The sequence below is a fragment of the Capra hircus genome, chromosome 5 (genome assembly GCF_001704415.2).
Source record: "Capra hircus breed San Clemente chromosome 5, ASM170441v1, whole genome shotgun sequence".
In the NCBI taxonomy this organism is placed as follows: domain Eukaryota; kingdom Metazoa; phylum Chordata; class Mammalia; order Artiodactyla; family Bovidae; genus Capra; species Capra hircus.
In genome coordinates, this window is record NC_030812.1 from 103,383,234 (window position 1) to 103,395,622 (window position 12,389).

The 12,389-nt window shown below is 51.7% G+C and overlaps 1 protein-coding gene across 1 annotated transcript in view; it reads left to right on the top strand.

Annotated features, from left to right (window-relative positions):
- ANO2 (anoctamin 2) overlaps positions 1–12,389 on the top strand; it is a 334,451-nt gene that overhangs the window by 108,041 nt on the left and 214,021 nt on the right. The window contains exon 9 of the mRNA XM_013964246.2: positions 1,085–1,149. Coding sequence (XP_013819700.2) covers positions 1,085–1,149 — 65 coding nt within the window. The remainder of the gene's footprint in view (positions 1–1,084; positions 1,150–12,389) is intronic.

The window sequence follows — 12,389 nt, forward strand, 5'->3', positions numbered from 1 at the left end:
TTTTGAAGTTGTTGGAGGACATTGTGACAAAAAGTCTATACCTACCAAATAGGAATGCCAATTCTTATTTCAGTTTTAGTATGGTGTCTTTGCTATAGGGCTCATGTTCAGCCATCTCTCCAGAATACCTGGTTAGAGTCACTTCTCCTTGCTAGAACTGTGTGAGTTCTGTGTGACGTGTGAGAAGATGCGATGCAGAAGACTAGGAAGTGTGAAATAGCATTATCTCCCAAGACTCTCCCCTTGCTCAGCGTGGCCGTCCTGTGAGGACGTGTCACATCACTTTCCTCAAGGCCTTGGCACGGAAGGCGTGTTCTCCTAGTTGAAACACACCCCCACCTCCTAGGTCTCAACCCAAATGTCACCTCCTCAGAGAGCCCTTCTCTTGCTGTCCTTTTTTACATTCCCTGGTGGCTCAGAGGTTAAAGCATCTGCCTGCAACGCGGGAGACCTGGGTTCAGTCCCTGGGTCGGGAAGACCCCGTGGAGAAGGAAATGGCAACCTACTCCAGTATTCTTGCCTGGAAAATGCCATGGATGGAGAAGCCTGGTAGGCTACAGTCCATGGGGTCACAAAGAGTCAGACACGACTGAGTGACTTCACTTTATCAATAATTACTTTGTTTTAAAATTAACTTTGATCTGAGTATAGTTGATTTGCAATGTTGTGTTAGTTTCGGGTATACGGCAAAGTGAATCAGTTATACATAAACATATGTCCACTCTCTTTTAGATTCTTTTCCCATCTAGGTCATTACAGAGTATTGAGTAGAGTTCCCTGTATGCATGCTAAGTTGCTTCTATCGTGTCCGACTCTTTGTGACCTCATGGACTGTATCCCGCCAGGTTCCTCTGTCCATGGGATTCTCTAGGCAAGAATACTGGAGTGGGCTGCCATGGCCTCCTCCAGGGGATCTTCCCGACCCAGAGATTGAACCCGCATCACTTACATTGGCAGGCAGGTTCTTTACCACTAGCGCTACCATGCCTTGGCAAGTGTCTAATTCTGACTTGCTAAGCTGGATAAAAAAGGTGACTAGCTGCCCACTTCGCCTCTAACCTGGTTCCCTGGTTTTCTCGTTTAGCTGCTGTATCAAGAATGGGCACGCTACGGGGTGTTTTATAAGTTTCAACCCATTGACCTCATCAGGTAAGATGGGGGAGGGGACCCTCGGGAGGACCCGAAAGATTTCCGCAGACTTTCTTGGCCCCTGGAGGTCTATTGGCCAAGCAGAGGGCCATTCTAGACTACCTCCCCCAACTGCTCTGTGTCTTACGGGTGCAGAACAAGCTCCTGGGTGAGGGAGGGCAGTGGTGGCTGTGGGGCAGCAGATGATACAGACAGATGTCCCGTGACTTGCATCTTGGGGTCATCAGCACTGTGGTCTCCCCCCTTTCTGCTCTTGGGGGAGAAGGGTGTGTAGAGCTCTTCTTTGATTACCATCCCTCCGATTTGCCTCAAGAAGGATCTGGGTGCAGCAGATCCTTAGGTCATGCCCCAGAAGCCGCAGTGCTGAACAAGAGGAGGGGAGACCTGACAAATCATATAAAGAATAAACTGCCTGGTCTGAGAGGATATGTGGACTTTTTATGGCTAACCCAGGATGATTGGAAGGGAGGAGAGACTGGATTCCAAATCCCATCCTTTTAATGCTGCCCCCAAAGTGCTGCCCAATTGCCTTGGGAATTTGCGCAGCTTGTGCAGAACAGAGGTGATAAGCTTTCTGAAAGAACTTTCTCGAATTCAACAGGTCTGATGAGTCTCAAATGGTTGAGGGCTGTTAGAACTCCAAGTCTTTATCAGGTGGAGTGTTACTGGGCCACCCTCTGCAGCGGGGGAGCACTGAGCTGAGACTCCGGAGATGGGGGTCTTGTCTAGGCCCAGCCACTAAGGGGCGCTTGTTTCTCTGGGCAAGTCATAACCCTTCTTTGGTCTTCGGCATCCTGTTGTTGTCTCTCAGTCGTGCCTGACTCTTTGCGACCCCGTGGACTGCAACATGCCGGGCTTCCCTGTCCTTCATCATCTCCCAGAGCGAGAGACACTGAGACAATGAGTTTGAGACATTGCTCAAACTCATGTCCGTTGAGTCAGTGATGCCATCCAACCATCCCATCCTCTGTCGTCCCCTTCTCTTCCTGCCTTCACTCTTTCCCAGCATCAGGGTCTTTTCCAATGAGTCGGCTCTTTACATCAGGTGGCCAAAGTATTAGAGCTCCAGCTTCAGCCTCAGTCCTTCCAATGAATAGTCAGGGCATCCTGGTGGCTCTAAACTGGGAGGCTGAGCTGAGGGCTCTGTGGGGAAATTTGGTCCAGCACACTCATTTGGAAATGATGGGGACCCTCAGCCCCGCGCCTGACGTAGAGGACTCACTGCCACTCAGTCCCACGTGGCTCATTCTCATGAGCTAATTCATCAGCCGGCAAACTCAGAGAGTGTTCCTGGCCACTTGCCCTGGGCTGGGACCTCGAGAGGGGCGGCCGCCAGAAGGACCAGGTCCAGTGGGAGCGAGTCCAGCTCCTTCTTGGAAGAAGACAGCAGGCTGGGAGTCAGAGTTTGGGCAGGTCCATCTCCCACACAGAGAGGGGACGGCCCTCCTGGGGAACTGGGAGCTCAGCTGGACGTCTCTTGACGGCAGGTGTTTGTTCCAGCTGAAGGCTGTTAGCCGAGGCACTGGGGTTGGGGAGCCGGGCCACGGACGCGGGTGACCGTGGCCCCTCACCCAGCGCCTCCCGTCCCCTGGCTGCTTCTGTGAGGCGCGGCCGCCTGGATTGTTCTCCGGGCCGCTTCCTCCGTGCCTGGCAGCCTTTGATCTTCCTCTCGGCCTCACCAGCGGCCACCCACACTGTCGCCTGTTTTCTCCAACTCATTTTTTAAAACTATGATTCCAGAAAATAAAAATTCTCCCTACTGGAGAGCCTCGTCTTTTCCCTGGAAACTTCAGGTGACCGGCTGCCAGCTAAGTGGGTGACGGCAGCTCCAGGGTGCACCCCATGTCAGCCACCAAAGAGGCCTCACCTGCAGGGGAAGAGTTGTCTTTGTTGCAAAGCCCTGCTCTGGGCCCTGACGGTTTCCAAGGATGCAGAGCCCAGAGCTATGGGTCCCAAAGCCAAGTGTCCACTGTGGGTCCCAGTGTCCACTTCAGAGTTTCTACCACGTGTCGCAGTGTCCACTTGCTGCTCAGATCTGGGAGCCGGGGGCTCTTGCAACCCCTGCAGGATGCCAGCGGCTTGGATATGCCTGGAGCCTGGAGCATCTCTCAGATACTGGCTGGAGGGAAGGGAATGGTAGTGTGTGTGGTGGGGGGCAGGAGTAGAGGGACTGTTGTCTATCCAATGGGGGTGAGGAATTTGCTCTGCTGGAGAGAGAAGAGGTGACCATGGAGAGAGAAGACGGGAGAGAGAGAGAAGGGACAGAGGCCTTGGGGGTGGGTCGTGGCAACAGGGATGCCATGAGCATGCCCCTTGGGGGCTCATGGAGAGGAAACTGGGGTGAGGCCATGGGGACAGCTCCTGCACCCTGCTGGCTCCACCCAAACTCCTGTGTCCACGTCGCCTCCGTCCTTCTCCCCATTGTCTTCCCTCTCCCTCGTCCTGGTCCCCGGTCTGACACCAGCTCCTGGGAGTGTGTCTTCAGCACCGTTTCTCTCTTTTGCTACTTGTTCTTCATCCTTCTTGCTTCCACCTCTGGAGACCTAGTGGTCCCCAGGATCCAGCCGGAGGCTGCTCAGACCCTGTACTTCCATTGCAGCGCACGCCTGTGAACTGCGCCCCCTGCAGGCTCACACGGTAACTGCACCCATGTGTTCTGTGCTGAAGCAGGGGTGTCCTGTCCAAGTTGGAGGTGACTCTTGCAAAGGCCAGCAGGGTCTTTCCTGCCTGTTCTCTCGGGCCCCTGGCTTCTCGTTGTCAACACTGAGCTCCATTCCTCCCCCCGTGCCTGTGGTTTGGGACATTCAAAAGCACAGAGCTGCTGAGAGCCCAGCAGGTCTGGGACGTCTGTTTGCATGTAAAGAAAGCCCTGGGACCAGCTATCCTTACCTGTCCACAGCCCTTCAAGCCTAAGCTGGAGATGTGGGGTTCGAAGCTCCTTTCCCAGGGGTGGAAATTGGGCAGAGGGGAGACAAGATGCCCTTTCCTGCACCGTGAGCCCCTCCCTCCTGCTGTGGGTACCTGGGTCCAGCGGACTGCATGGCGAGGGTGCTAATGGGCGTCCCAGCCCAGCCAGACCCTGCACCCTAGGTCCTACCTTTGTTTTAGAAACCTCAGGGCCTACAGGCCTGAGCAGAGTGTGTGTGTTTGTGTGTGCTCACATGTGTGTGCATAAGTGTGTATGTGTGCTCACTTGTGTGTGCATGTGTATATGTGTATGTGCACACACGTGTGCACATAAGTATGTGTGTTTATGGGTGCATGTGTATGTGCATATGTGTGTGTGTGCAGGCGTGTGTATGTGTGCGTGTATGTGTGTGCAGGTACTTGTGTGTGTGTGCATGTATGTGTGTGTGTACGTGCTGCCTGGGAAGTTCCCCAGGGAGGTATCCAGAAGGGACCCCCACTCCCTCACAGTAGACTCTTCTGGGAACTCCCAGCCCGTGGCACTGGTGTCCAGGCAGAAACAAAGTTTGTGATGGAGCCAGTGGAGGAAATGCTGTCCCGGCAGGAGGGAGGTGGCTCTACTAGTCTCTTGGGGCCATACGAGCATCCTCACAGGTAGAGGAGTAGATTTCTGCTTTCAGCACCCAAGGTTCACGACCTGATGTCCCAGGAGGGGAATGGCTTTTATTCCTTGGGGTAGCCAGGAGCCCAGGCCTTAGTGATGTGTATAGTTCTGATCCCATATTAGCCAGCCTTGTCTTTTCATGAAAATGAATATGCACTCACAGGCTGCTTTTCTTAGCTGGGAGGTTTTGCTGTGGATGAGACAAAACAATAGGCTTCAAACATCTGAGTTAGATTTAGCTACTAACTGAAGCTGATATACAAAACTGTATTTGAAAGCATCTGCTGCAAGTTAACTTCAATGGCATGTGGAGGAGAGGGGACCAGAAGTTCACTCACCTCAGGGTGAGTAGCTGATGACCTTGGGGGATGCACCAAGGGCATCGTATATAGGCAGTGTCCACTGTGCCAACTTGGGGCTACCGTCTGAAGAGGGGTGAATGGCTCTTCCTTGTTCCCTCCTCTTCTGGGGATGACATTTCACGGCAGGGGCGGGGAGTAGCACCTATCCCTGTGGCGGGTCTGGCGCCCTCTTAGCAATGTCCTGCTTCCTCAGTCCCTCTTCCTAAGACCTCAGTGATATCAGGAGCCTTTGGGTAGCATCTGTGGACAGCAAGAGTGGCACTGTGCCCCCACCTGTCTGCCCATCTCTTCTGTCCCAGACTCTCAGCCCGCTCCAGCCCTGCCCGTGGAGAGCCCATCTAGAACCAGCATCTCAGGAATTGGCTTTCTCTTCTTCTATTACAAGGGCTTCCCAAGTGGCGCTAGTGGTAGAGAACCCGCCTGCCAATGCAGAAGACGTAAGAGATGCAGGTTCAGTCCCTGGGTCAGGAAGGTCCCCCGGAGGAAGACTCAGCAGCCCACTCCAGGATTCTTGCCTGGAGAATCCCTTGGACAGAGGAGCCTGGTTGGCTACAGTCCATGGGGTTGCAAAGAGTCGGACACGTCTGAGGTGACTGAGCACACACACGCCTCCTGTTACAGGGCAGAGGCCCTGATCCTTGCCAGAATTCCTCAGAACAACCTCTAGAAGGTTGATCCACCCCCTCTGTCTCTGAGCCCTTCTTCCATCCTCCTGAAACACACCCACATCCTGCCCCCCTGTGCCCCTCCACCCCCCGTCCAGAGGAGAGAGACAGAGGAAGCCACGTTCTTTCTTAGGAGGCTTCTCAGCAGGTCAGACTCAGGGAGAACCGGCCACAACTGGTTTGGGGGAGGGACTGGAGAGGAGAAAAGAAAACGTTGATCAACCCATGATGAATTATTTCCTGAGCCTGCTGCCTTCTTCTTGATCTTTGCTGGGATTCATACAGGCAGTTCAGCTCAATGCAATCAACATTTACTGATGCTCACAGTGAACAAGTCTGTGTGCCCTCAACGCGGGGAGGCATGGCGAGGAATAGGGTGCAGTTTGTGTCCTCAAAGATCTAGCAGTCACATAGGGAGCCAGACATGTGTGAGGCGGGATGGAGTGAAGACTTTTAATGATTGTAATATAAGTATGAACGTGATTGGACGGGCCAATGGTTGGAGAGTAGTTGCTACTAGCAGAGTAAGGGAGGACTTTCTGTAAGAGGTGGCACTTGAATTAGAAACCTTGCTCCTGAAGGCCTGAAGTTAAAGGGTTAATGATCTCGAATGTGTCTTCATTGTCAGCCTCGGCTGCCCCAAATATGGACTTGTTGAGCCTGGTATTGTCGGCCAGAAATCACAGTGCTGCCCAGAGCCAGGTCCTTCCTGACTGTCGATCGGGAGTGATCAGGTCAAGAACTTGACTTGCAGACCTCACTTACCTGCCTGGATTCTATGCCAAGCCTGGCCCATGTCCTTGGCTCTGTCCCTGTAAGTGAGCAGAGCATCCAGGGTTAGAGGAGATGAAGCTGGACCCAACAGAGGAAACCAAAGAGAGGTGATGTGAGGCCAGCCCCTTGTTTTCTGTGGGTCTCAGCCTTGAAGTATTGGACTGAGCCAGGAAGCACTTTGCAGGCTGAAAAGGGATCATATTTCATGGGTCTGAGGAAGACTTTTCTTTTTCCTCTGAGGGTGTAGGAGCATAGTTGACAGAGATGAGCAGGCAGTAGCTGGTTGCAGCAGAAACATGGGTAATGATGTTCTGTGCTGTTGTATTCTGGTCCATTTTATAGACAGGGAGATAAGTCAGGCTGCTTATGAGATGCAGCTGGGAAAGAGGCCTGTCCTCCTTCTCCTTTCTCTCCCCCCTCCTCCTCCCCAGATGTTATGAACCCTCCAGAGAGGAGGAGCCAGCCTGGGGCTGCCAGTGGATCAGGAGTTGAAAGAGGTGCCCCCACCTGCACCCTGAGGCCGTTCTGCTCCTGCAAGGGTGGCCTTCCGGCCTTCCCTAGCTGGTGGCTCCTGTTTTAGATCAAAGTGAATCTTCCTTCTGGAGTACCAGTACTTGGTGGCTTCCACTGCACCAGGAGGCAGCATGAGCTCCCCATGGCCTCCTAGGGTGGCATGGCCAGAGGCGGGTGGGGGTGAGCGTCCAGTTCACTAGCTCCCTGCCTCCCTGACCCTCTCTTGTCAGGTCTTATTTCCCAAGGAGGAGAGAAGCTGGTATTTGCCTGAAAATGTATGACAAGCTATAGGATTCCTGTCTCATTGGCTCTTGTGTGCAGTAAACTCTCATTTGTCTGGAACCCCAGGACTAAACCATGATGTCACAGAGGTGGGTGAAGCTTAGAGGTTGGCTGACCTCCATGCCCGGACATGGGATAGGGGATGGAAGGTTTCCACTCCCAGCACACTGATCGAGCAAACGCCCTGCATTATTTTTCCTATAGTAGGAAGTGCCTGGCCTCGGGGGCAGCATACTTGTCTGCTAGACATTTCTAGCCACTCGAAGGTCATGGAGCCAGGGCAAGAACTTTGCCAATTTCCCCCATTTAAGTTCAGTTCTTCCCCCTGGAGCTCCATGGAAAAAGAGCTTCTCCCTGTTGGGTTCTGGTGGTTGTTATTGTTCAGTCGCTCAGTCGTGTCTGACTCTTTGTGGCCCCATGGACTGTAGCCCGCCAGGCTCCTCTGTCCAAGGGATTTCCCCGGCAAAAATGTTGGAGTGGTTTGCCATTTCCTTCTCCACGAGATCTTCCCCACCGGGGGATTGAACCCGAGTATCCTGCATTGCAGGTGGATTCTTTACCACTGAGCCTCTAGGGAAGCCCTTCTATTGAGAAGGCCAGCCTTTAAATATCTGAAAATAGTTCTTGTGTCCCTAATAATTCTCACGCCTTCTTTCCTGCAAGCAAAACACACCTGGCCTTGCTCTGTGCCCTCCTGTGGCATGGGCTCTTCAAGCAGTTTAATCATCACTGTAGCCCTCTTCAAGACCCACTGTCCTGGCAGGCAAAGCAGGGCCCTCCTGCCCCAGACTTCACCTGGTGTAGCTAAGCCAATACGCATTTGCGGTGATGGTGTGTCAGGCATCGATGCTGGCAGAGTGGAGATGAATTAAGCACGACCCCATCCTCAAGGAGCTTAAGCTCAACGTCATATCTCAAAGCTTGTAGTTGTTCAATCGGCTTTTCTGGAAAATCTAGGGACAGATGAATAGAGAACATTTTCAAAAATTAACTGTGAGACTGTAGAAAAACATTACATAGAAAAGATCCTGGGGGGAAGCTGGCCCCCAAGTAAGTCATCTGTGATGGGGTGTGATGGGGTGCTCAGGGCTGTCAGCTGTGCCTTGGGCAAAGATTTTCAGTGGTGACTCTGACTTTCTAGAAACATCCTTTGATGTGTGACAGCACCCACAGACCCATGAAAAAACTTCAGAAAGTATTTTAGGATCACATCACTTAGGGATTTATCAAGTCATGGCAAAACCTCATGTGTGCAAGTCAGGTAGTCCTGCCTAAAGAAAACCCAGCCAGGCTAGAGCTGTTTCAGAGAAGGAAGGGTAATGTGATCAGAGATGGGGCGGGGCAGCTGGTATGAAGAAAGACCTACACAAAGAGTTCCTGCTCTAGGAAGAAGTGGAGAGGGAGCAGAGTCTTTACTAAATTATGAGATGGGTAGTGACTGTCCATGTGTTTATCAGACCCTGAGGCACCTGTCTAGGGATGTTCCTCTGGACCGAGAGCAGTGGGTTAATGATGAGAAGAACTCAGCTTGGCTCCAGCCTTCACAGCAGGTGATATAATATTTGGACAAGCCACTCTCTCTTGAGCCTCCATGTCCTCAACTATGAAATGAGGATCAAAAGACCTGTCCTAAATGCCTGACAGTAATATGGTGAGGCTTACAATATAGTTGTGCAAATAGCGTGGTGAGGGGCATAGGTCTGGTTAAGTAAATCTGTTATTTATCTGCTCCCTCGGGAAAAATTATACTATCTCACCATGGACAACACCCAAGTGTTTGATCCCTGGAGCTGCCGTTTCAGCACACGTCTGTAGTTTGTCTAGGATTTAGGCCGCTGGCACAACAGGGCTTGCGAGGGTTCAAGAATTTGATACAGTTCAAGCTCAAGAGTCTTGACAAACATTGTATAATCATAAGACGATTTTTTAAAAATTGCAGATCAGTGCACTGGGATTGTGCAGTTTGCATGGTACGCTCTGTACGTCCAGGAACCCTCCCAAACAGCTGTTCTTACTTCATGTTCCAGAGGGAGACCCTGAACTCAGGAGATAGGAGCTTCCTGAAGCCACAAGCCAGCCCACCTTTGGTTCAGACCTGTCTGATTCCAGAAACTATGTGCTTGCCCTTGTACCACATGGATGAAGGTGACCCAGGGCTCCATTCAGCCAGATGTTGGGCGATCTGGGCTTCCAGATTCCTCAAATTAATCCTTCCAGTCAGCAACCTCTGAGGGACACCTGGTGTGGTCTGGGGAGGGGAGAGGGGCTCACTGACCTGGTCACCCCCTGGTCTGTGATGGGCCAACCTCATCAACATCCCTGTTTGAGCAGGAGTGATGTGTCACTTGCAGAGCGGTTTGTAGGAGATCCCAGCATGCTATGGTTTTGGTTTCTCATTTATACTTTTCATAGTCTTTTTCCCCCTAACTTCTTCCATGTCATCAGGTTGTCAATTGGCACTTCTTGCTTTTGCCAGTGGAGTAGGTTCCTTCCCGACTCCTGCTTGCTGCTCTGTCTCCATTGCAGGTGTAGTAACCTGACCCCCGAGCAGGCAGCCTTAGGCACCAGGTAAGCCTCTTAGGCAACCTGCCCAGGAATCTGCCTCCTGGTTGCTGTGGGATTTAGGGAGGCTCTGCTGTTGCCATGGAAATGCCTCCTTGGTGTTTCCTAGTGAGTGAAATGATGTTTCCAGGATGGGACCAGAGTCAGTGTGATAAGGCAGGTGCCTTTGCTGTGAAGAGTTGTATTTTGTTCTTCTTGCTTGCTTTGGGAGGTCACAAGAAATCCAGACCATCAGAGACTTTTCTTAGAACTCAGCGTCTATTGACACAGGGGTGGATCCCTGCATCAAGGGCCTACTTGATGCTGAGCTTTGACCTGGGTGTGATGTCAAAGCAGGAAGCTTGCAGTATAGTGATGGAACCCCAGGTATTCACAGTAAATCTGATGGAAGCCATCAAGGTAAAGTGGTACCCAACTGGGAACCCATGCACAGAGCTGTCCGCAGAGGGGCTGGGGGCCAGGTAGTGGCCAAGGGGTGGGCCAAAGCTTCTGAAGGGGTTCATAACTAGCTTTAGTGTGGCCAACAAGGAAAAAAAATGAGATTTATGGGACATGTGAGTTTTAAGCAGAAAGTAGAGATTTGAAAGAAAGAGGAAATAAGGTTGAGGATTTACCAGATTTAGACTGATGCAGTCTTGGTCCAGAGATAATGGCTGAAGGAGAGGCTCAAGAATGGGCTGAGGTTGATGACAGCTGAGAAGAGCCCTGGAGCCATGGGAGGTGGTTGAGGGAGATACCTGGGGTGGTGTAGGGGGAAGAAAGCCTAGAGAGAGGGGTCGTGATGAAAGGCAACAAAAGAAGATGCTACCGAGTGGTTTGTCTAGGATTTAGGCCGGTGGCACAACAGGGCTTGCGAGGGTTTAAGACTTGAGCACTTCTTGCCATAAGGTGGGAATGGACCTGTTGGGAACCAGTTTTTCAATCACTCTCCCTTGGGAAACTTTAGGGGAAATTATTCAGCCCTTTGGACCTGATGCACTTCCTCTTGCTGAGATGGAGAGAGGAATCTTTGCATCTTCTTCACAAACCCTCTAGGCTGTGATGACAGGTACCATCTGCCTGTGGGAGGCAAGGGCCTCAGGTGGATCGGAGAGGGCTGATCTTGCCCTGGAAGGAAGGAGGGGACTGGCCGGGGGATACGTCACCATGGACAACACCCAACTGTTTGATCCCTGGAGCTGCCGTTTCAGCACACGTCTGTGGAAACCCTGAGCTCCCCATTCCCACTAACGGCACTCCCCTGAGTGATGCTCTCCACTCACACCACATGTGTTTGTAACCAACTTAACCAGAAAGCAGCTTGACACACTGAACAACACCCTTGGAACACACGTTACAGCCGCGACCACAAGATCGCTCCATTTAATCAGCTGGGCATGCCCAGATGCTTCGCACAGGCACAAGCCTCTGTTTTCAGGAATGGAAAGCTACAGCATTTTGTGGGTCTGGAAGTCACAGACAGAAACAAAACAAAAAGCTTCAAGATCCCTGCCTGGAAGACTGCTGTCCTCCAGTACCTCCTTGCGGTTATCAGAAGGTAGCCAAAGGTGTTGCAGGAGATGTGAGTTTGAGCCCTGGGCTGGGAAGATCCCTTGGAGAAGGAAATGGCAACCCACTCCAGTATTACTGCCTGGGAAATCTCATGGACAAAGGAGCCTGGTGGGCTATGCAGAGTCAGACACAACTTAGTGACTAAAGAACGGCAAAGCCAAAGATACAGGTCACTGGGTAACTGCCAGCGGTGGCTGTGTGCCCTGGACAAGTGGCTGACTCCATTGAGGAGAAGTTGTGACCCTCAGCCTGCATCACCCAGCCCCTCTCAGGGCCTTAGGAATCCCTGCTTGAGGGCTCAGAATTCAGGGCTGTTGCCTTGGCCCCATCAGTTCCTTTCATAAAATCCATGTTGGCTGAACACAATCAGGAGAGACAGAGAAGAGATTGGAGGACTGGGATTTTGAACTTTTTATTTGGAATTCTTGTCTGGAGGAGGGTAGGGGCAGTGGCTTAGTTTCCAGCTGTTCTTAGTTCTAACAAAATGGCTATTTCGTTAGGTTGACATGTGGCCTAATCCTCAGACTTTGGGTAGGCAGGCAAGCCGCTCATTCTCCATGCTCACCTCCTGGTCTGGTCTGTTTCCCCTTTCTGTCTAATCCTGGGGGACCACACCCTCTGTGGCTATCCTAGTTCCTCTCTGAAGGTTTAACTCTGGGGGTGAGGTTAAACCCTCTGATGATCCAGCAGCCAGCATATCATGAAAGAAATAGTAGAGTCCCCTAGCTCAGACCTTTCACCATCCAGTTGGAAAGAAGACTCCGTGTTTGGAGAAAGAGATTTAAGAGAATAAATAATTCACTTCCATTCTGTGGTGCTGGAGAAAACTTGAGAGTCTCTGGGACTGCAAGGAGATCAAGCCAGTCAATCCTAAAGGTAAATTAACCCTGAATATTCATTGGAAAGACTAATGCTGAAGCTGAAGCTCCAATACTTTGGCCACCTGATGCGAAGAGCTGA